Genomic DNA, 22,759 nt, shown 5'->3' with positions numbered 1-22,759 from the left:
TCTTCGAGCATGTGCCGATCGACCAACAGCACTTTATGTATGGGTTTGTGGCACTTGGGTGATCTAGCGCCAAGCTGATTGACAACTTGAGATAAGCGCCCTACTCAAGATTGCGGGATCTCCCAGCTTCGACGCGTGAGGAGTATTCGAATTTGTTGCTACCACAAGTGTTGACAACACGGCGAAATACTCCTGCTGTCCACGCTGCCGTCCTCAAAGCTCTCTACCACGTATAATATACCTTAGACATTATGGCCTACAGCAGACACGACTACGACTCCATCATCCTACCCGGTATAATCTTGCATATAAGCCCCTGGTCAATATAAGCTAACGATGATAGTCCTCGACGACTACCGCATAACCGATGGACCGTACGATGCTTTCGCTCGCCGGATCCTCGACCTCCAGCAGCAACTCGCTTCGCGCGACATGATCATTCACAGCCAAAGCGTCATGAACGATGCTCAAAGCCAGGCCATCGCCACTCAAGGTCAGCAGATCGCGGCTCAAAGCGACCATAGCGTAGCACAAGACGAGCGCGTTGCCTCCCTCGACCGAGCATTGGGCTCCTTCAAGCAGCAGGTCGAGCAGCTCACAGCCCGCCTGCACGATGCAGAGTGGCACCGCAACAAGGCGGAGATTGACGCGAAGATAGCGGAGGACAGCAAGAAGGCGCGCCGGGCCTACTACGATCGACGTGTTGTGGAGCTGGACCAAGAGAAGGAGGAGTTGAGGATGAGGTTGAGGAACTTGGCTGAGAATATTTGAAGAGCACGATACGTAATACTGTTGATCAAGCGCAGCGGTACAGGCGAGGTGTCCTTGGGCGTTGTTGCTTGGGCTGGTGATAAACGAATCGTGGACGCGCAAGGTAGGTCGTATCAAGAGGGAGAAGCAGCGAACCGACATTGTGTTTGTTGCAACGTTTTCTTTGTACCATATTCGCCATGACGCTCAGTGTCCCGTGGACTATGCTCTCCCATAACTAGAAAATCGCTCGAATGCCACAGACTGACCTCTAGGGCTAACTCCAAACCTCAGAAGCATTTCCGGCCGCCTGGAACTTCCAGCCCTCACTTCCGAAAGGTCACCTTACGAGGCCAATCGACAAGAACTCGCTGTCCCGGATCTCCTCCGTGCGAGTCTTGAGTTCATTGACATCCCAGTTTGCCCACAAGTACTTGCCTCGAAAAGGAATTGAGCTTCTGGACTCGCGAGCCAGACGTTGAGCTTCTGGACTCGCGAGCCAGACGTTGAAGCTTGCTGGAAGAGACACTGGAAGACGAGTCAGCATGAGGGCAGCGGGAGAAACAAGACGGCATATTATACCATGGTCCTCGTGACCAACAGCAGCAACACCCCCTACCGCTTTGTCCATGTCGGTATCCACGACTCCGGGCTGGACGTGAAAGACACTGATGTTTGGATTGGAGACAGTGATGGTGTCCCACAACCGGAACACTGCCAGCTTGGCGACACTGTAAGATGCGACGCCAGGGCCGAAGCTGACATGAGCAGCTGAACTGTTGATTTCGATAGCGGTTGCATTTACCGATGCATGACGAAGGAAGGCCTGCGCAACGTACAACGAACCTCGCCGATTGAAGTCGATGGCGTCCATGAATGCCTCGCTGCCGACACCGCCGACAGGCTCAATTGGACCAGTCATTGCCGCGTTACTGACTACGACATCGATCTTCTCAGCCTTGGCGTGTTCATCAAAGGCATCGTCGACTTGCTGCTTCTTTGTCACATCGGCGGAGACTACGAAGACGGAGGTGCCTGGAAACTTCTGTTCGATTGAAGTCTTGGTGTCGAGGAGTGGCTGCTTGCGGCGTCCGAGCAAGGCGACTCGAGCTGCTCCTGCTTCGGCGAAGTGGCGAGCTGTTTCTGCACCAATTCCGGTGCCGCCGCCTGTTACGAGGTTTGATTTGCCTTCCGCAGAGGGCTTAGGTCGGCGGGGAGGAAGAGAAGGATAAGTGTTGTCGTGGAATTTGGAGGTCGGAGACGGGAAAAGAGGCATTATGGTGGAGCTTGTGGATACGGCGCTGGAGGGCGATGAGTTAGGATGTTCGAGATGTGTGCTGGTAGCTGGGAGGGTGACATCTTCAGCAACGACGGTATACCGCTCTTATATGCTGCAGAGGGTGCAAAAGACACAATCAAGCCCGGCAGTACAATTTGCAGGTCGGATCCACCATCGATGGACTGGAGTTCCTCTCTTCGCAGCATGGCTACCACGATTTTTTGACGATGTACATGCTCTGCTGGTGTCGACAATGTGTTCCGGTGTTGCACAGTGGAAGGATCGCGGCGCCATACAAATTTGGTCCGCCCGAAATCCTTCGAGCTGAGCTGCCAAATGCTCACAACTTGCGATTTCACAATCTCTAAACCTTCCACCTTCGCAGTCTGCTTTGATTATGTACGAAGATTCCAATTCGTAAGTTTTGCGCTGCGAGCAGTGCAATAAGCCGTTCGACAAGCGTCAGTCATCTTCCGCTATGCCTTGCGATCGCCTACCTTGCTGACAACACTTGAGCATCGACATTGAAGCGACATCGATACTATTGCCGTTCTCGGGCATCTGGTATCGTGTGTGCAAAGACCAAGTCTCGTTGTGACAACCGCCGACCACAATGCGCACGGTGCTCGACAAAGGGAACACAATGCCATTATCCAGGCAAGACCACCGCGGCTGGGAATACACTCAGGAACGATGCAGCTGTATCGTTGAATTCCTCGCCCGCATCCAGGACTGGACCCGCGACATCTGACGATGCATGGGAGTTGACTCTGGAGGGTGGATTCCTACCTTCGATCGACTTCCCTGACACCGATCTCGAGCCCTTTGAACTGCCGGATCTGGATTGGGCGCAGCCTTTGTCGGATCATGCGTTGCCTTCCCGAGCCCCAGATAGCCTTCAGCTCGCCAAGACGGTGTCTGATATGCCATTGAACATACCGCCTCAGCCAGCTGACGCTGTCCGAGCACTCGTAGCTTCTGCCCTTTATTCACCCAACAGTGTTCTCCCTGGACTCGCTGAGCAAATACATGGAGCCGCTGACGGACTGCATCAACCTTACCCGAATGAGTGACAACGGATTTCGAGGCAGTCGCAAGCTGTTCTGGAAGAACGTCAGATTCGAGTGCGAAGGACTTTGCGCACAGCCTCGGCACGAAGCTTGATCGATGGGAACTGCTTGCTGCTCTACAGGCTTTGTTCGTCTACATCCTGACAAGGGAGAAAATGAGCATAACAATGTTGACTTTTTGATGCTGAGGATTGTGACGGTGAGTCTTGACCGGTGTTACAAGGAAGCACAGGCTGAGACAAAATCACGAAGATGCTCTCCATGCAGCTGAACGGCGACGCTGCTACGCAGGCAGCATTATTCAACGACTTTTCCATGAGCTGGCAAGACTGCATCTTCAACGAATCGGCTCGAAGGTAAGATATGTGCTTTCTAGCCTACTGCTCGCCCTCAGCTGACGGACAGGCTTTGCATAATCTACCAAATTGTCAAAATGCTAGTCCACTTCGAACCAGCTTCACGGTGCAAGGACTGGACTATTCTTGTGCTTGCTCGACTTCCCTCGAGAAAACAGCTCTGGGAAGCAAATAATGAGACTTCATGGATGGTAGCGACCGTGAGACCGGACTCACGGGACGCCTATGGTATGGCAGTGAGTGGTCAGCTTGTCAAGCTTGATTTCCACGAAGCGGTGGACATTGCAACGGCCCTCAATGGACCAGGCTCGCGCTCTCCCGCGAAGTGGCAAGATTGGTGCGCAGGCATTGATAGCTTTGGTGGACTGGTACTGCTTGCTGCTGCCATGTAATATCATCAGGCATTGCTACTGCGAGTGGGAAGAGAAGCCGTTTATGAGATGTAAGCCACGCGATTTCTTCGATCAATTTTGACAATCAAAGATTACTACACGATCTTACTCCCATACGACCCATTCTCTCGCTGACTATTGTACAGAGCTCGTAGCCCTATCCCCGATCATCACAAACAAACGAGCCCAACCCAAATGAATGGATACCAGCCTCATTGGCACTCGCGTACCATCTTTTCAGCCCTTGAAACTCCTCGCGCGGCCACCGCGGTCGTCCTTATCCCGTTCGATCTATCCCTTCTTGCTCGCACTCTTACCATGGGTTGCACCGCTTCCTGCTCCAGCCCCAGAGGGTCCTGTCTCGACCGTATCAGGAAGTGGTACATCTGCTTGCTTGTCACGGCGACCCACGTGTGTGCAGTCGTCGCACTCGCAGTGTGCGCAGCGGCTACAGATCGATGAGCCGGTGGTGCAGGTGCCGCAGCGACAGCAGACGAACATGTTGTTGATGGGACGCGGTTCGTGGCTCGGAGGATGTCACATTGGAGCTTGCTGTGTGACAGGTATGGTGGTCTGGTCGAAGTTGCGATGCTTGAGGGATGTGTTCTGCCTTGGACGAGAAGAAGAAGGTAGACGATCTGGGCTGGAGTCTCATGGATCTAGAGATGATGGCTGCAAGAATCGTGAAGAGCGAGAGGAGACTGTTATTTACTAAGACTGCACGCTACCTGCATGTTCACCTCAATGCCTGGCTCGTGGATGCGCTTCTCTCCTGACTCGAGGACAAGCCAGCCTCGTCAACCGTAGAGAACTTCAACCAGTGGCGTCGGATGTCCCCTTCTGCGGTATTGGGCGACCGGAAGCGCCCTCCCTACTCCCTGAATATCATCTTCTCCTCGACCACCTTCCTGCCCTCCTCAGACTCACCTTGGGCAGCTACTGGTTTCACTCGAATCGAGCTACTCTCTCTTGGTTTCGCCCCGAAGGACTACTCACGCCGGTCACCACGTGAAGGTGTCTGCCATCGACCGACTTCACTGCTCAGCAGCGCCCTCGCGGACGGTGCTGCAGCGGCCCATTTTTCGGTGTCAAGCATGGGTGCTTGTATCTTGTCGTGACCTACACCAGGTCAATTGTGGCGTCGAGCCTGTCGTCGTTGCCACTGCTGCTGGCGGCGGATGTTGCGCGCTCGGCGCAAGGCCCATCTCTCTGCTGGCGACAAAGTGCTTGTCTGGTGGTGGTGGGCTGCGCGGGCCCGGTTGAACTCGCGGAGGTTGCGGCGCAGCGTGAGCTGTTGGCGCGCGTGGGTGGCGGCGCGGCTCAGCGGCCACCACCCGCTGCCTCGATTGATGTTGATGATGCGTTGCCATAGAGCATCGATGCTGCTGTCATCGTATGTGTTGATGGCGGTGGCGTACCGCTGGGCCTCTGCCAGCTCGCGCTGGGCGACGAGATCTTGCACCGTTCGGAGGGCCATGAGGTCGATGGAGAGGGTGATTGGTGTGGAGGCGGCGGTACTACAAGGTTATCAGTGACGTCCAGAGGCAGGTGTCATGCTCTATGACTTACAGGATGTAGCGGCGGGAGAGAAGTTGGTTGGCGGTGTATGTGATAGCCCTGGGCTCAAGCTGTTAGTACTGTCCAATCCATCGAAAGGGGTCTGTACTGACATGTCGAGTGATGTGTATGTCTTGTTGTTCTGCAAGCAAGAGAGGTGATACGTTAGCAAAGGCTGCAACGCAGGTGCTGGTCAATGAGTGGTACGTACTGTGTGTGTTCTCGTCGCTGAGAAGGAAGTGTTGCAGCAGGCGGCTAAGAAATCAAATATGACCGCGAGAGCCCGCCAAGCCGCCATTGAGCCTTGCAGTGACCTCACACAGCAACAATAGCTCCTAGAGCCACACCCTCACTTAGATCGATTGGAATCATACAGCTTCACAGCGCTTCGACATCGACAGATACCATCACACAGCACCAACAACCACAACAACAAGCTCACACCCACCACCACAACCCACAATGCCTTCCGCAGAGCAAGAGCAGTACCGCCGCCGCTTCAACGAAGCAAGATCCTTCAACGAAAACGACGACGACGAATTCTTTCCCGGCCCTCCTTCGACAGCACCACCACCACCACCATCATCATCACCCGCTGCTCAGCAGCAGCAGCAACCGCAACAACAGGCGCTGAACCCAGCAGCACGGCCCTTCGTTCCTCCAGCCAGGCTCAATCAGCTCAGCATGCCCGGCCTTCGCGGCCCAGTGGACGAGTTCCGGCTCCGCACCAACATGGCGGTCTTGGGCTTGCCAACGCCCAGCCGCATCTCGATCTGGCGAGAGGGGAATGGGACGTGGACTGTTGTGGCGTTATATAGTCGGCAAGAGCACGCGCAGCTCGCCACTGCGTCGATGCAGTCAGGGTGGCTGCTCGGCTGGATGCATCTGTGGGAGCACTGGGGGTTGGCGTGAAGGGAGGCGGTGGGAATAGGTAGAGTAGGTAGGCTAGGTAGAGTATATAGGGGCGCAAGACCTGGGGGCGGTCGGGGAGGGCATCAGGTTGGTTTCGTCCGTGGACAGGCCACTGGAGACTTCCCTCATCGTTGAGGCGATGCGGTGGGTGCTTCGAGTAAGATGAGTACTCTATGCTGTCTATTGAGGCTCTCGCTGATTCGACCTTGCAGCATGTTCCATTGTCAGGAAACAAGATTTTTCAAAGCGCCTCGCCTGCAATCCGATCAATTCAAGTCTTTCAGATATTCTCTGCAGCTCATGTTGGCCTCGCGGTTCAAGACAGCAGTATTTGAGCAGTATGATGGTCGCGATGCATTTCAAATGTTGCATATATCGATCCCAAACAACCACGCCAATGCATTCACCCACATCTTTCACCACGCTCAATCAGGAAAAGCGTCAGCTGCCAATCGCGACAAAGCCAAGCTCAGCACAAAGCCAGCCCATGGCAGTATCGTTACCCAGATTTCGGCAAGGGAAGCCCAGTCTTCGGATCAGAACTCTCGTGCGGGGAAAGCAGGAGGCTAAAGCAGGAGGCTCCACTTTGTTTGCATCATTCATCTTGCAGTCTGCGTCATCCATGGATCTCAGGCTTCGGGACCTCGATCTGGTAGCACTGTAGTGGGTACAGTGTAATGCAGCAAAAGGAAGCAAGATAGCCGGCTGGGCACGGGTAAGAGTATAAAGAGGCGGTCATGGCGGAGCAGGACTTCCTCGCTGTGATTGAGCAGCTACCTTTGCAAACGACAATGGCATCCTACGGCGAAATCTCCAGCTCCAATCTCGTACAGCGCTGCAATGGTTCCTTCCTGAACAACCTCGACGTCTTCGGCGCCAAGATCCTCGAAGTCCAAGCAAACCCCGTCCACAACTTCGCCGCCACATCAGCAGAAATCGAAGGCACAAGGGTAAACGGCACCTGGAACGACCTCAACTTCTGCAACGTAACAGTGACATACACCCACCCCGGCCGTCATGACGAAATCAACGTCTTCGTCCTACTACCCTTCGACAACTGGAACGGCCGCTTCCTTGGAACCGGCGGAGGAGGCTGGAGGACAGGCAGGCCGTGGGACCAAATAGCTCCGAACACTGCAGATGGATGGGCCTCGGCGTCGACGGATGGGGGTCACTCGCAGTACGATAGTAGTGCGGAGAGTTGGATTCTGGATAGTAATGGGAATGTCAACCTGACTGGGTTGCAGAATTTTGCGAGCGTGGCGTTGAATGATCTGGCAATCACCGGGAAACAAATCACGGCCAACTTCTATCAGACAAAACCGAAGAAGAGTTACTGGTCAGGCTGCTCGACTGGAGGGCGACAGGGACTGATGATGGCGCAGAGGTATCCGGATGCGTATGATGGAATCTTGGCGATTGCGCCGGCGATCAATTGGGCGAACTTTTTGCTAGCGGAGTTTTGGGGTCAGCAGGTTATGAATGAGATGGATTATTATCCGGCTGAGTGTGAGATTGAGGCTATCACGAGGAGGGCGGTGGAGGCTTGTGATGAGATTGATGGGGTGAAGGATGAGATTATTAGTTTGCCTGGATTGTGTGAGTTTGATGCGAGGAGCCTGGTTGGGGAGGAGTTTGAGTGCAATGGGGAGCAGAGGAGGTTTAGTAAAGAAGCTGCAGACATCGTCAATGCCGTTTGGCGAGGAGCGAGGAGTAAGGATGGGAAGTATGGATGGTACGGTTTTACGCATGAGACGGATCTGACTGGTGGAACATTGGGAACCGAATGTTCAGGCAATGCCAGCGTCTCAGCGTGTACCGGTGCCTTTGGTTGTGAGTTTGCTTCTTCAGCCCTCAATCAATGACGACCACTGACCATGTTCCCAGCCGAACACATCAAGTACCTCCTACTGAAAGACGAAGATGCAGACCTCCGCAACTTCACAAACGAGGAATACTTCTCCCTCTGGCATCGATCGATACAAGAATACACCAGCATAATCGACACTTCCGATCCAGATCTCTCAGCCTTCCGTGACCATGGCGGTAAAATGTTGACTTGGCACGGTCTGGCTGATCAACTCATCATGCCGAATGGGTCCTCGCACTACTATCAACGGGTTCTCGAGCAGGATGCTAATGCAGCGAACTTCTATCGATACTTTGAAGCTCCTGGGGTGGCTCACTGCGCTGGTGGAACTGGGCCCCCACCTGCAGGATCTCTTGATGCTGTGATTAACTGGGTTGAGGGGGGAGTTGCGCCCGAGACACTTCTTGCGAAGGGCAAGGGGGATATGCACATGGAACGGAGAGTATGTGCGTGGCCGAAGCAGCAGGTGTATCTTGGTGGAGATGCAGCAAGCGTTGATAGCTTCGCGTGTAAGTGAGTAGGTCGAATGTAATGAAGGTTGTGTTATTGGGAGGGTGCCGTAGAAGAGGGCGTAGCATTGCAATGCTTCACACTGGAGTTCCGTTCCTTCAACGGGCGAAGATACTAGCAGAGAGGGGTGTCTGATCCTTGCCAATGCTACGCGAGCGGTTTGAGTAGTCAGCAGGTGAAGCGCCGCCAGCAAATTACATACCTCTCGACGAGCCCAACCGTCTCTGCTACGAACAACATCGCCGCGAGGTACGTGAAACCACCTTCACCGCCCCATGCACTCTCCCGAAACTTTCATCTCTTGCCCCATACCATATCACTGACCTTATCTTCCAGAAATGGCCAACTTCAACGACCTGCCAGCAGACATCCAGGGCGCAATCTACTACCACGCCCTCAAGGCCATATACCTCCCGCAGTACTGCCCGGCAGTACTGCCAAAGTACACAGATAAGTGCCAGCGGCTCGTGGCCATCCGCAACCTCTTCAAGGCGCACCCGAACACGGGCAAGAGGTTCTGCTCGAAGGCGAGGGCGTTGGTCCTGCGGGATTGAGGTACGTACAACACCACATGCGCGAATTCACTTGCCGGACCGCGTCGTGCATTGCTAGATACCAGATGGATGCGGCGCCCATGCTGCTGGACGTGGAAGTGTTGATGTTGCAGTGGCACAAGGAAGTGAAGGACGGCATTATATCGATGAAGTTCAGGCCTCAGGCAGAAATGCTTGGCGAGGATCCTCCTTCTCGGTTACTTCGGATCTTTCACAGTCGCATTCGCGGCCTCTTTCACGCCGTGTTCTCGCCGACCACCGACGACGACCAGGCTAACAGTAAGTATCAGGCTATCGCGACCATGAGCGGACAACAGCAACACCCGCAGATCGACCCTCGACTTCGACTCGGCGGCGACTCCACCCCCTCCGCTCCGCCACCGCCGCTCAAGTACGAGCGACCACCACCCGTCCCACAGACATACGCACCATCCCCGCCGCAGCCATACTACCACTATCCGACACCGCAGGGACACACACCCCAGCAGCCGACTACAGGAGCACCATCGACAGGCAGCGCGAGCAACCAGGCGAGTCCCGCTGCCCCACCGCCGCCGGGCGCGTATCACATTCCACACGACGCAAACGCAAACAACTCCCACGATGACGGCGAAGGAGGAATTGGCGAAGATCCAAAGAGACCACGCGCGTGCGAAGCCTGCAGAGGGCTGAAAGTACGATGCGACCAGGACCCGGCCCACCCCGAGCTGCCATGTCGCAGATGTCAGAAGGCAGGCAGGCAGTGCATCATCACAGCACCAAGTCGTAAGAGACAGAAGAAGGCAGACAGTCGAGTCGCTGAGCTGGAGAAGAAGTTGGATGCCTTGACTGCCGTCCTCCAACAGCAGCAGCAGACAGGACATGTGCCACAACCTCAGCAACAGTACGCTCCCTCTCCACGAGCTGGACCGGCACCGCCTGCGGATATGATGCAGGGTAGACAACAGCCGGCGAATATACAGCAGGCACTGCAGCAGTATCATCAGAATGCGGCAGACAGCCCGTCCGCGAGATCTGGATCGTCTGGAATGCAGCCTCCGCAGAAGCGACGACGCACTGAGGAAGGCGCTACGGACACGCAGGAAAGTGCAGACAATGCCAATGCTGGACGGATGGGACGATATCAAGCGAACCAGCCAGTTCAGGACGACTCGATGAAGAGGCTCCAGCAAATGAGCGACTCTTGGGGACCATACGCCGACTCCATGCGGTACCTTATCCATCGCTCGCCAGAGGAATTCATGAACAGGATCAACACGCTCGTCAATCCAGAAATTGGCGTGACTATCTTCAACCGCTACCTCCACAAGCTGGCACCTCAAATGCCGGCAGTCGTATTCCACCCTGACACAACAGCCGAGCAGATCTTGAAGGAGAAGCCGATCCTCTACGTCTGCATTTTATCGGCATCCTCAGCAGGCACTTTACATCCGGACGTCACAAAGCAACTCTCGCGTGAAGCCATTCGCGCCATCGCGGACTGTGTTGTATGCAATGGAGCCAAGTCGCTCGAGCTGATCCAGGCTATGCAAGTCCTCGCACTTTGGTACAAGCCACCGGAGAAAGCGGAGCAGACAAACTTTTACCAGATCATTCACATGGCTGCTGTGATGGCGATCGACATTGGCCTGGGCAAGAGGTTCAATGCGACGAAGGCGAGACGAGGTTTTGGTGGCCCGCATGCTGAGTTCGCGCCTGGGCCGCAGATGCAGCTGCCGCAGAACTCGGATACTATCGAGGCGAGAAGAGCGTGGCTGAGTTGTTACTTTTTGTGTGCGTGGTAAGTTTCGAATTTCTTTGCTGTTTGTGATCGTTTTGCTGACGATGATAGTGCTTCGATGGTGCTTCGCCGACCAAACCTGGTTCGATGGTCTCACTACATGAAGGAATGCGTCGACATCCTGGGGTCGAGTCCCGAAGCACTTCCTTCCGACAAGCTCTTCTGCCAGCACATCAAGATCCAGCACATTTGCGAGGAGATCGGTCTGCAGTTCCTGATGGACGACAATACTGCAACAATCAGTATCACAGATCCGAAGGTGACCTACCAGCTGAACGTGCTGGAGAACGAGCTCAAGACTTGGTCAGACAACATCCCGGCCGAGCTCAAGCAACATCCTGGTCTCTGCTTCTTCGAGCATGTTGCAAATCTTTACTTGCATGAGATCGCCTTGCACTTCAACCACAACATTGAAGACTTCCGTCTTCCATTTACCGAAGAGTCACTCAAAGCCGTCAACAACAGCTCGGAGACTCTGACACAACATCAAATGGCAGCCCTTGACGCATGCCGCAAAGCCGCCAACGGCATACTCGACACAATGCTGTCGTACAACCTTGACACTGTCAAAGCACTACCGATGCTCATATTCTTCGTGCGCTGCACATATGCATTGGTCATACTGATCAAGATGCATGTCGCCATCACGACGCCTGGTAGCGAGATCTCAAAGATCATGGCACCTGAAGATGTCCGTGTTGATCATTATATCGACAGTCTGATGGGCATGTTTGGATCTGTTGCCAATCAGCAAGAGTTCAGACCACATCCTAAGATCCTGCGTATCCTGACCGTGCTTAAGGATTGGTTCGGCAGGCACAAGGAGAACATCGCAGCACAGGCTCGCGGCGAACCACTACCTCACCCACCAACATGGAATGGTCAGGATCTGATGCAACAAGCAGATCGACTTGGTCAGACACCACTTCACATGCTCTCGCAAGTCGCCACAGCCAATCGCCAGTCAGATCAGCAACCACAACAAGGCGAGGATCAAGGTCGCGGCGAAGGGTGGACCTTCAACACTCCCTTCCCGGTCGACTACAGCCAGCGCCCAGCACCAGGACATCCTGACTCTCGCTTTCCGGTACATCAAGAAAAGCAAGCCCAGCAACAGCAAGCGACATACCCGCCACCGCCAGACAATGGCCAGGCTTATGCTGCTGGCGGTCCTGATCAGTATGGTATCGATGGTACGATTCCAGACTATCTCTGGGGCTCTGGCTTCGAGCAGGCTATGGGAATCAATCTGGGCAGTATGGATGAGTTAAATGGAAGTGGGATGGATGGACTGTTCCTTGGTGGAGGGATGGGACCTTTCAACTTCAATGGGGATCCGGGTGCTGCCAGTGGATGGTGAGTTGGGTCTACTTTTAGGCTTGCTACGAAGTGCTTGCGGTGCTTGAAGCCGCGAAAGCGTGAGAAGCTACTCTAGCTACTTGTATGAGAGATGGAGTGTCGACTGCGCGAAGTGCTCGCAATAGTACTGGACCACGCTTCACACTGCCTGCTTCCTCCTTGCCGCTATGCTCCACGAGTCTCGCGGAGGCTGCCGACGTTCGGCGGCTTCTTGATTTGAATGTACCTCGGGCGGCAGAGAGTGTTGCGAAGCTCCACAGCTTCGATAGGTACCAGCGACAGACCGGCCAAGAGCCTTCTAATTGCCGGCGCCATGTCTTCCTGTACAACGTTGCCATCACGACCACAGTCACTGCCTACAGAGCGAGTTGATGCAGCCAGGACACGCGGTCTACGCTCTTCAAGAGTGGTCTCACCTACGTGCATCAAGTAGATCTTCTGCAGTATTGCCCGGACAGAGGACCCATGTCGTAGCGCGCGCGCGTCTCCTGACAGCCTGGAGACATGCCTCTTTGTCCGGTTGTTTGTCCCTGATCGCTGGTGTTCCCTCTTGACCTCCCGTTCGAGGTCCTTCTCCTTCTCCTCCGTTTCCAGCTCTTTTGTTATCTGACACGGCGTCCGGAAAGCTTGGCTTATTCCCGCTGCTTCGATATCTCCTGGACGTCTGCTTTTTTTTGAGCAATGCTCTTGAAGACGATGTCCTTTTCTGGCTTTGCTCGACGGCGTGCAAGCTGCTGCTTGGACACGCAGTGTATGTCTCCTCTCGTGCGCCATATTTGCTCAAAAGCCCCTTCCCTTCGAGCCTTCATAGCATACAACGTGCTCTCGCTGTATTGTTTCTTCTCGTCGCCTGTGTGCTGGCCCGTGGGTGGGAGGCTCCTGAGAACCGTCTTGCCGCAAGCTCAGAGGTGCTGAGGCGAAGTTTAGACAGGTGTCTCGTGGGCGCTCGTAGACCTTTCTTCGTGAGGTATCGTTTGTGCGTTTGCTATAGGTCTGATAGCATTCTGGGAGTGAAGGTGTGCGCACAGAGTCCGACTTCAATGCTGCTTCGATGTGGATATCATCTGGGCTTGACCGTCGCTTCGTTCTGCCTCCATCGCTCCCGCGAAGTCTTTCTCTTGACCGTCTGACGGGAGTTTGAGCAGAGCGGAAAGGATTTTTGGCTTGTGGTAGTACATAGACGCGCGCAAGGTGTCATCCGCAAACTGGAGATGGGTGGTTTGAATAGATATATGACAGCATGAGTTTTGCCATCGCGAGTCCATCTCGTGGAGCGTGTGTGCAAAGTCCGTCAGCTGCCTCAGATCTTTACGTACCATTCCACCGTCCAGTAATCGCCGTGGCTCTCGTGAGGGCTGTGTCGGTACAGGCTGTCTTCAATCCGCAAGAGTTGATGACAACAGGCGTCTCGGTCTTATGCTTCCAGCTCGAGTTTGCGGGACTGTACTGCAGCTGTGCCGCCGCCAAGTCCCCTCGTGGCCTCAATCCAGCATCTTCTGGACAACGGCACGTCTAACAACGTCGCAGCACTGTGCCGCTCTTCTCCACAACCAGGCACCAAGCCCAAGCATGATGAAAAGGATAGACCATCGCCCAAAAATTGATGAGAAGGGGGAAGCAACAATCGGGAGGACCAGCCTCGACCGACGGCATCCGACGACAAAACCAAAGTTCTATCGTGAAGTATGAGGAAGGAAGGGAAGGAAGTCAAGCAGGACCGGAAGAAGATACTTATACCTCACCTTCACCGCTGTCGGATCTCAAGTGAAGATGGCTGTCGCAGGTGTGCCGCAAGTGAGGCACGACATGACCGCAAGTCCGACACAACATGACTGCAAGTGAGATGCAACATGGAAGACTCTTCTCCAACCTCAAGCGTGTGGCTCAAGTACTGATGAAAAGATTGTGTGGGTTCCAAAAATTAGAGCAGAGTGAATTGAGCAGAGCAGGCGGGAGGGCGAGCAACGCAAAATCCGGATAATAATAGTATGAAGAGGAAAGGGAAGAGAGTTGCAAGAGGAAGGGCGAAAATTCTTATAGCTCCAAATTGCGGCTGTTGCCGCATGTTCGGCGCTACTGGTTCGGAAGCGAGAGACGCGTCACATGCGACGGCTTGGCGTTCTGGCTGAATGGCGAGCTTTCGATGTATTGCAATGCAGCAAGGAATGGAATGCATGGTAAGCATGCGGCTACGGGTCATCTACGTAAGAACAAGGCTCATGCCATTCGCTCCGCAGTTGCTTCGCCAGAGAGCCACAGGTGCGTCGAAGGCGAAGCTGGAGAAGAGCAGCGAGCATTGTCACAACGCTGCAAAGTAATTGACAGCATTGCCGAAGCCCGATCAATAACACTCTCGCCTATGTCACGACAGTGACGATGAGTTATTCTGCCGTAGGTGAACCTTGCAAAGTCCAGCGGCTTTTGGTCATCTCGCCTTGGTCCAACGCTGCAAGCTCGCCTTTCCCTATTATCGTACATGCACTCAATCGGTCGTCCTCTCTGCCATTGTATAGCAACCTCGACGAGCATGATGCCTCAATCTACACACGAAGAACGACTTCCAGCTGCGCTAACCCGCTCCATCATCAGGGATTTTCCCACGGCATATGCAGACTTGTCCTCTCGCTGAAAGGTTGAATTTGGCAGCAAACGGTACATTTACACGAGTCCTGGATGCCGCCGGCGACGCTGTTCATATTCTCGTATACCCATAAGCTTGCTTCCATCGATGAGCCTCCCGCTTCACCACGTACCATTGCCTCAGCGTTCAGGCAGCAAACCCAATTCTCGAAGAAGGCTGGAGTTTGTCGTGCATCGTTATCTTTGGCACGACTTTCAATAACACCCGAGCTGAGCTCGCCGAGATTGTGGTGTTCTTGGGAGCAGCCTACGGCACCACCTTCAGCAAAGCAGACGGCTCAGTCTCTGTTCAAGTGTTGCCAACAGGGCGTGGGTATAACGAGGATGGTCGGCCGTGGCGCAGGCACCTGAGCACTTCCTTCATCGTCGGCGCCATGCTGCACGAAGTCTGTCACGCTTTGATTCGAGCGATGACTTGTGTTTGTGGCGAGTGTCAAGAAGAGCGCCGGCGGTGTGGCGGGCATGTTGGAGGTTGGGCATTTCTAGCGCGAGCTGTCGAGGAGAGGGCGCAGAGAGTGCTTGGGCTGACGGTGGGTCTGGGGTGGACTTTGCGATGATAGATGATGATTGCACTGCCGAAAGGTGCCTAGTCGCTGCTTGCTATCATGTTGTTGCCGCCTGATCCTCGTTGTCCCAAGCTCTTGCGACATGCCAATCTACTGTCTCGTCTCTTGCTCCATTGTTCTCGTCTGTGTTTTTGCCCGACGACGAGTCTGAGATCTGTATGCTGTAGGGACTGTAGTGCCATGCTGGTGGTTGTAGCTGTCCGGCTATGGGCAATCGATCGGAGAGAGCTGGCGACGATGGAGACGCGTCGAGGGTGGCAAATCGAGGCTGGGCTTCTGGCTTCCCGTCGTTTCCTGCAGATGTCAGTCCAACGACGCACTCTATACCGACGCCACCATAACATTACCGCACACTATCGCCAGTACACGAGTGCTGATCGCCGGCCGCTCCGTGTTTACGGTATGAGATTCGAGCGAGTAGATCCAACGGCGGTAGATCTTGCAGAGACGTGTCGAGCGTGATGCACTTGAGGGCAAAGGCGTGAGCTCGTTGCAGCATGACGGAGCAGAACAAGAATGCTGCGTGAGAGTATTGGCTGGCAGGGGCAAATTCCAGATGTGACGGTCAACACACGACGCTGGAGAATTGTGAGCAACGAAAATGGCAAACAGTAGCGAAGTTGAAGCAGGAGGGAGACTCTTCTCCAGCGACCTGCACAAGGCAAGGGACTGGTGAAAAGTTTGCGTCGGCTGGAGCAGTGCGATACCAGCGACACGATGTCGAACAACAGACTGAACAAGTCCAGCTGCTGACAACAGGTTGCAAAAATTGAGCATCGTACCCACGTGGTGTGCGCGGGGTCTGTTGACCGCATTACCAGCCAAGGCAGGAGATCTGAAGGCTAGCCTTTGAGCAAGCTCTCAAGCCGGGCCACCAGATCGTCCTAAGCATTATGAAGAAGAAAGAGGGGCAGTTCGAAGGGGAATTTCAGCTACTTATACCCTCACCTCCGCGGTGCGTTCTCGCCGCTTCACAACAGCACTAGTCCGAGCTCGTCGACATGACGAAACCGTTGCAATGAAGTGAGCAGCCAATGAGGGCATTTGTTATTGTGGCCCATGAGCGGTGATCTGGCGAGCTTGCACTGTGAGGGCTCTCCTATAAATACCTGGATCCCCATCCACCCAGAGCTTCCCCTCCTCATACTTACCTGTACGTTCTCTCTCCCCCCCCCCTCCCCCACCTTTACCTCCCCCTCCATCATCAGCAACCATTAACACACTTCTGTAGTGTCGGGGGGGGCGGACGCTCATGAATACCCAAACCGCTCTGAACGACCTGCATTGCACACCGCGGTGTTGGACAGATCGATTCGCCTTCGGGCGTGTCGTCGGCGTAAGTCAATCCACTAGCTGTTCATCAAGACCATACTGACCGTCTTTAGGCAATTTTTGTTGGCTATCTGCTGCTTGCAGCACTTCTTTTCATCATGGTTGAGCTTCGTGCTTGATACTGGAGAAGGGACATTTCTCTCGACCTGCTAGAGACCGCTCCATTCAATTATCCGAGTATCTGCTGCAGAGGCTGCATCGATAGTGTGCTGCGTGGTGCTCGATTCTGCTGCTTTGCCTTCTCTCACGCCGGCAAATACACCTGATCCGCCGAGCGTTTACCTTGAGAGTCTGCACCTACAACGCATTACGGATCTGCTTTCCCTGGTACGAGTCGAGAATGTCAATTTGGCCAAATTCTCATTTCTCGAATCGACCGAACATGCCCGACACTTAGTTAACAGTACCATCCCACGAACGCGCCCAGCCCACAAACACGGCCTCCGAAGCACGAACAAGATGCGTACTCCTTGCTGACCGCAGAAGTTTAGCAATTACCTGTAGGCTGCCGCGTCTTATTCCAGCAAACATCCGACACGCCCCCACCGACCTCAATTCGCCGTCCTCTGCTCGATCCATCTCTACGACCCCTTCTCACAGCCCTCGTACGATATTCCATCGCCACGATGCAGGTCTACCATCGGCCCACACATTCCTCGCCGCAAGCCAAAGCTCTACATGACGTTGTCTACAACAACGAGGACATTGTCCACCTAGTCCTGACGAAAATACCTCTCGCATACCTCCGATACAAGCGACTTGTCATGTCGAAAGCCACGGTGGGTTATGTCGGCATCCTCAAGTCTTTGGACTTCCACATCGAGAATCATCCAGATATCGGTCGATTCATAGGGCTTCACAACAACTTTGGCACAAGATGGAGAGCAGCAGGAGATCCACGGTCAAGGCGACAATTGATTATCAACGAGGTGGAGCACAGCCCAGAACATGAGCTGATCATCAAGGCTTTCTTCAGACAGCTGTACACTGGACAACTGAATGCGTCCTTGGTACCATTCATTTGCTGCGGTTGTCTGGATGTAGCTACAAACTTTACTGGTGTAGGCAATTGGGAGACTGACCGACATCTCGGTTTCTGCAGACAATGCTACATCACCCTGTGCGAGCTGGACAAGATGTCTCTCGAGAGCCTGGACAAATGCTGGCTAGGTGTCATTCCTGAATGGGAAAAGCACAACAGCAGTCTGATCAAGTGGTCCAACGACATGGCCAACCCCTATGTTGAGGGCTCAGAATCGGAGCGTCTTGCATCTGAGTTGTTCTGGACCGCATTAACCGACATCAAATACACCTCTAGATCATGGCTTAGGTGGAATCTCTGCTGCCACATGATAGATCGTCTTTGGTACCAGATCACTGTAGACTGGGCAGGAGGTCTCACAACAGAGCCTTTCTCATGGGGCTCCAGGCTCGGCATCAACGACTTTGTCGGGAACTATGGCGCTACCCGAGTTGTGTCTGGTCGCCTGGCAGAGCTTGCAGGTGCAGACAAGATTGTCCAAGACATGCTCCTCGTCGCTGACGGATCGATCAGTGGCAGCCATGTCCGCAACTCCAGGCACATCCGGGATCGATTATTGAGCACCGGCTGGACAGCAGGCGAGGTCGGCCGAGTCTACTGTCTGCTCGCAGCAGAGCGCAAGAATCGACGCACCGGCTTGATGCTCACCGCAAGAGTCCACGGTACAGGTGACACCCGTGCGACAAGCGACCGCAGCTTCGACCTTCGCCTCGTCAATCAGATCTGGGTAAGCCTGAGGCCAGGGACCAGTTTCGAGGCCGTATGGCACGATCTGGAGCATACTCTTGCGGACGCCGTGTGTCGTGAGGTACTGCGCATGTGGGAGTCTGCTGTAAACGATGACTGGAGAGAGTATATCGATCTGATCAACCACGGTCGGGATCCTTTCTTAGATCGTGGTCGAACTTTCGACGACATCAGCGACTATATACTCACTCACTGCCCCAATCACTCACAGTCATGGGTCAACATCTTTCAGTACTTTATAGATCTGGATGAGCCTCGTCACTCGGATATCGATACTGCTTTGAACGTCTGGCTGTACATGTCAGCAGAGGATTTCTGGTGGAGATACGTCGAAGATGCAGTTTTCTCTACCCGAGAACGTCTTTTCCTCAGGAGCCATCATATACTGTACCGGACGCATATGAACGGCCAGCAGCGGTACCCAAGGCCGCCTTTGATCGTGGAGAGGATGAATACGCGGAGAGCCTCTGGCGTCAGGGACAACACAGCTCCGTATTATGAGCTATACGAGTTCAAGGACCAAGCATGGAGCCTTAGCCCGCCTTTGAGGTTTGGTAAGAGGCGAGACATGGCTTGGCTATGCAGAAGAACTAGTTGCCCCTGCCATCAATATGGCTCCCAGGGACGGACCGAGGAGTAAGGGGGCTTGGGAGTATGGGAGGACTGTGCACTGCGCTTCACGCATAACCTGACCTCAAGTAGATTCAGACCGCTGTAAACTGATCAAGCATTACTGCACGGCCCTGTCCTCTGCTATTCTCCGTGTTACTACACCTCAAGCGCGCTCCGTCTTCACAATCCTCAGTCTCTCTCCCGAAGTGAATCCCTGAACCTGCAGACTTCTTCCAATCTTTCGCCACCAAGCATATCTACTGAGGTCGCGATGCTTGCAGCTCGAGCAGATTTGCTGGTCTATGACAATGCTCCGTACTTTGTTGAGGTCGGCGAGCGGCACGTTGGCCAGGAGTGCTTCGAGGGCGGAGATCGCCTGCTTGCCATCGCATGGGTGGACGTTGATGTGAAAGTTGCGAGGCCACTGGTATACTTGTGTCTCGCCGCGGAGCTGACGGCAGGTGCTGATGATGCCTTGCGGGGCGAAGCTTTGCGGCTCTGGCTCTGTCAAGGTGGTTAGTTGGAGTTGGAGTGGCGGAAGTCAGAGGCGCGCTTGAGGCATACCGAAGACGAGGTCGTAGATGGTGTTGCGGAGCTCAGCAGGAAGTCGTTGCAAGAAGGGAGAGGCCATGCTGGTGGAAATGTCTTCATAAGGAAGCGTAGTTGGCGGACAGCTTGTAGGTGAAGAGGATGCAACTGTGAATGCTCACAACGAATCTGAAGGAGCTTGAAATCGATCAATGGCGTGCCGCCAGGCAACAAAGCACGCAGATTCACTGACAGAAGTAGTGGCCAGGGCCTCCAAAATTTGATATACTAGCAGGTCATTCCCTACTGTTCATCGATGCCTTTATATTGTTCCGGCTTGCACACTATGTCACTGTCCCACCCCCTTTAAATTGGGACAATGCCTGTCCTGCTGAGCACAGGCCAGCAGCCAGCAAGCATAAGTCTTTCCCCAATCCTCCTTGTGACTCTCCTTTCTTTCCTCCTCAGTAGCCGGCACTTGGGGGGCTGAGAATACCTTGAGAGTGGCAGCACAGCCCTTGTCACCGGCGTGTGACTTGGTGCAGCTGCCCAATTTTTTGAACAAACCACATCATCACTTTTTGGGGCAGAGGCTAATTTGGTGGCCTTTCGCAGGCCACCTCAAAGGTGACCACCCAGCCTGGCCGTGAGTCACAGCTGTTGACGTCGCATGAAGATTCGTCTGATGACCGAAACGCTCCGGTTATCGAAAGTGTGTAATTTTTGGAACCTTACGATGCTTTGCATCAACCCTTTTTCATCAAGGCATCTCGCCCATGGGCAGGTGATTGGAGAAGAGGGTGAAATTCTAAGCTGAGTACTACTGTTGATGGTGAGAGTTGGAAGGATCTTGACAGTGTCTGCAGCTACTTGATAGAGGCACGAAGACTCTCGATTGGGTGTGGGAGGGATATATAGCCGTTTCTTGTATTATGTGTAATTGTCTTCATCGAAGGAGTCTTGTTCTTCGAACGGGATCTTCATGTTCTCACTGTATCATTGCCGTGTCAATATTCTCGTTGTGGCTCTCGCCGTAAGGCGGGCAGATGTGATCAGCTTGGGAGCTTCCATCGGGGAGGCAAACTCTAGCTCGCCAACACCCACCCACACTCCACGCGCCCACAAACATCTACACCTGTGGCGAGGCCTTTCTCCATGTTCCAAAGAATTGTTATATGCAATAATGTCACCAATCCGTTGGGGCGTTGTCATATTGCAGCATGGTGGAAGATGTATCTGGATCTCGGCTTCAGGCAAGCGCGCCGACTTTGGCCTCCAGCTGGCTGGATTTCAGATCGCCACAACTATGCACCACATTCATCATCTCAGCTGCAACCACATCGAGCGATCTATGAGTCGATGAAGCAATCGTTACGTGCTGCCAATTTATCTATACGCCGTTGCGGTGTTGCGCAATCGCGTCGAGTGCTGACAGCTTCGGCTTCAGGATATCTAGCACGGCGACGCGAGTTTCTGCACACACGATTTCCAGACCATCAGGTATCAGCACGAACTATTCGACTGGTTGATATGATGACTTCGGTACTCAGCACCGTCACCGCCATCACATTTTGCCCGGCATTGGAGCATCATGCCTTGAAACCAGCCCATCGCCTTTTTGAACGGCGAACGATTGAGAAAGACTATGCCACACCAGTCTGTTGCGTGGAAGGATTGGCTTGCCACATACAGAAAGAGACGGATCGACCAAGCGCGGTAAGGACATATTCACGAAACGAGGAAGACGGGTGGCATCGAGCAGCAAACAACTCCTCGCCACAGCGCAAGCATGCCATCACTTTCATAGCAAGCACAGCAAGCGCAAGAGCACGCCGGCCTCGCGTTTTGCGGCAGCAGTGCCATCGTTCAAGAGTCAAGGTATCGGTGTTGGTGGCGGCGACAGGTCACTGAAGGAAGGCAAAGTCTTTGACGGATCTCTCGGAGGCTCTGAGGCCCACTTGCCCTTGAGAACACAGTAGACTAACTTCTTATCACTTCAAAAGTTCTATCGACCCACGTAGGGCGCCACGCGACCCCAGGAGATTGTTGTTTGAAGCTTCGGTCAAAGACCAACCCAAACGATCGACGGCCGATGCAAGCTTGAAGAGACGAATTTTGTGAGGCGCAGGCTGACACGATGCCTGGCGGGAGGTCAAGACTCGGATATGAGGAAGAGCTAGTTGTGACGGCGGATAGCAAGCATTCAGGACTGAGGCAACGGATTATTCGGGAAAGAAGGGAACAACGAAGCGCCAAGAGATCAGGCATAGATGCTCTTACGGCTCAGCAGACTTGCTCCAATGCTGTCTTGTTGCATCTCAGATGCTGGTACATCGCATCCTGGCTATTTCTAACAGAAGTTGATCGCCGACTTTTCGACCGCGCAACCTTCACAGACATCGCATTCCAGCGTGCAGTGTGTCGACATCGTGTGGAGTCCGTCAAGTCCGCAACAACTGGCTCACCTCTTAGCCACACACCCGGGGCAGAGGTGGTATAATGCAATCTCAATGCGTACTTCAGACCATCTGAAGACGACTGAAGTGGAAAATGCTTCAAGTATCACAGACAAAGGGCCGCTTGGCTGTCACACAGAGTGTGGCTGCAGTCGAGTAGTTATACCTACGAAAGCCTCAACCCCAGCGTAGAAGGATCACCTATCAAGCTTTGGCACAAATCCGCCTCAACACAGTGCAAGCACTCGTTTGGGACAAGATCTGTGCCAATTCAAGAATCGAAATCTGGAGAAGTGCCGGCGATGGCTTGAACTCCTTCACTCGTGACGTCAAAGTACGTTTTGGCTTCAGCCGTGTTGGCGGTATGCACGATACGCCTCGAGCTAGCGGAGTTGAGGATGAGAAATTGCTTGATATGGTGTGTGCACGGTGATCAACAACGCAGAA

General features: G+C 54.0%; 10 protein-coding genes across 10 annotated transcripts; 7 read left to right on the top strand and 3 right to left on the bottom strand.

Annotated features, from left to right (window-relative positions):
- Window positions 1-251: 251 nt before the first annotated feature.
- CLAFUR5_04087 (uncharacterized protein) lies at window positions 252-771 on the top strand (the record flags this gene model as incomplete). The annotated part of the gene is made up of 2 exons (XM_047903235.1): window positions 252-294; window positions 344-771. The coding sequence occupies 2 exons, from the start codon at window positions 252-254 to the stop codon at window positions 769-771; spliced, it is 471 nt and encodes a 156-aa protein (XP_047761486.1).
- A 319-nt stretch (window positions 772-1,090) lies between these two features.
- On the bottom strand, window positions 1,091-2,026 carry CLAFUR5_04086 (Short chain dehydrogenase citE; the record flags this gene model as incomplete). Its single annotated transcript, XM_047903234.1, has 2 exons — window positions 1,091-1,278; window positions 1,333-2,026. 2 exons carry the CDS (start codon window positions 2,024-2,026, stop codon window positions 1,091-1,093), a joined length of 882 nt encoding a protein of 293 aa, XP_047761485.1.
- Window positions 2,027-3,196: 1,170 nt separating this feature from the next.
- On the top strand, window positions 3,197-3,847 carry CLAFUR5_04085 (uncharacterized protein; the record flags this gene model as incomplete). Its single annotated transcript, XM_047903233.1, has 3 exons — window positions 3,197-3,298; window positions 3,352-3,455; window positions 3,505-3,847. 3 exons carry the CDS (start codon window positions 3,197-3,199, stop codon window positions 3,845-3,847), a joined length of 549 nt encoding a protein of 182 aa, XP_047761488.1.
- Window positions 3,848-4,976: 1,129 nt separating this feature from the next.
- On the bottom strand, window positions 4,977-5,702 carry CLAFUR5_04084 (uncharacterized protein; the record flags this gene model as incomplete). Its single annotated transcript, XM_047903232.1, has 4 exons — window positions 4,977-5,364; window positions 5,417-5,464; window positions 5,518-5,546; window positions 5,616-5,702. The coding sequence occupies 4 exons, from the start codon at window positions 5,700-5,702 to the stop codon at window positions 4,977-4,979; spliced, it is 552 nt and encodes a 183-aa protein (XP_047761487.1).
- A 164-nt stretch (window positions 5,703-5,866) lies between these two features.
- CLAFUR5_20175 (uncharacterized protein) lies at window positions 5,867-6,316 on the top strand (the record flags this gene model as incomplete). Its single annotated transcript, XM_059463012.1, has 1 exon — window positions 5,867-6,316. The coding sequence occupies one exon, from the start codon at window positions 5,867-5,869 to the stop codon at window positions 6,314-6,316; it is 450 nt and encodes a 149-aa protein (XP_059318956.1).
- Window positions 6,317-7,053: 737 nt separating this feature from the next.
- CLAFUR5_04083 (putative feruloyl esterase) lies at window positions 7,054-8,703 on the top strand (the record flags this gene model as incomplete). The annotated part of the gene is made up of 2 exons (XM_047903231.1): window positions 7,054-8,149; window positions 8,204-8,703. 2 exons carry the CDS (start codon window positions 7,054-7,056, stop codon window positions 8,701-8,703), a joined length of 1,596 nt encoding a protein of 531 aa, XP_047761490.1.
- A 331-nt stretch (window positions 8,704-9,034) lies between these two features.
- On the top strand, window positions 9,035-9,250 carry CLAFUR5_04082 (uncharacterized protein; the record flags this gene model as incomplete). The annotated part of the gene is made up of 1 exon (XM_047903230.1): window positions 9,035-9,250. The coding sequence occupies one exon, from the start codon at window positions 9,035-9,037 to the stop codon at window positions 9,248-9,250; it is 216 nt and encodes a 71-aa protein (XP_047761489.1).
- Window positions 9,251-9,552: 302 nt separating this feature from the next.
- CLAFUR5_04081 (Transcription factor pbcR) lies at window positions 9,553-12,390 on the top strand (the record flags this gene model as incomplete). The annotated part of the gene is made up of 2 exons (XM_047903229.1): window positions 9,553-11,030; window positions 11,082-12,390. 2 exons carry the CDS (start codon window positions 9,553-9,555, stop codon window positions 12,388-12,390), a joined length of 2,787 nt encoding a protein of 928 aa, XP_047761492.1.
- Window positions 12,391-17,553: 5,163 nt separating this feature from the next.
- On the top strand, window positions 17,554-19,356 carry CLAFUR5_04080 (uncharacterized protein; the record flags this gene model as incomplete). Its single annotated transcript, XM_047903228.1, has 1 exon — window positions 17,554-19,356. The coding sequence occupies one exon, from the start codon at window positions 17,554-17,556 to the stop codon at window positions 19,354-19,356; it is 1,803 nt and encodes a 600-aa protein (XP_047761491.1).
- Window positions 19,357-19,491: 135 nt separating this feature from the next.
- On the bottom strand, window positions 19,492-19,959 carry CLAFUR5_04079 (uncharacterized protein; the record flags this gene model as incomplete). Its single annotated transcript, XM_047903227.1, has 2 exons — window positions 19,492-19,832; window positions 19,893-19,959. The coding sequence occupies 2 exons, from the start codon at window positions 19,957-19,959 to the stop codon at window positions 19,492-19,494; spliced, it is 408 nt and encodes a 135-aa protein (XP_047760374.1).
- Window positions 19,960-22,759: the final 2,800 nt, after the last annotated feature.

Source organism: Fulvia fulva, chromosome 4 (assembly GCF_020509005.1).
Source record: "Fulvia fulva chromosome 4, complete sequence".
NCBI classification, from domain to species: domain Eukaryota; kingdom Fungi; phylum Ascomycota; class Dothideomycetes; order Mycosphaerellales; family Mycosphaerellaceae; genus Fulvia; species Fulvia fulva.
Note: the sequence above shows the minus strand (reverse complement) of the source record. Positions and strands in the feature narration are given on the sequence as shown.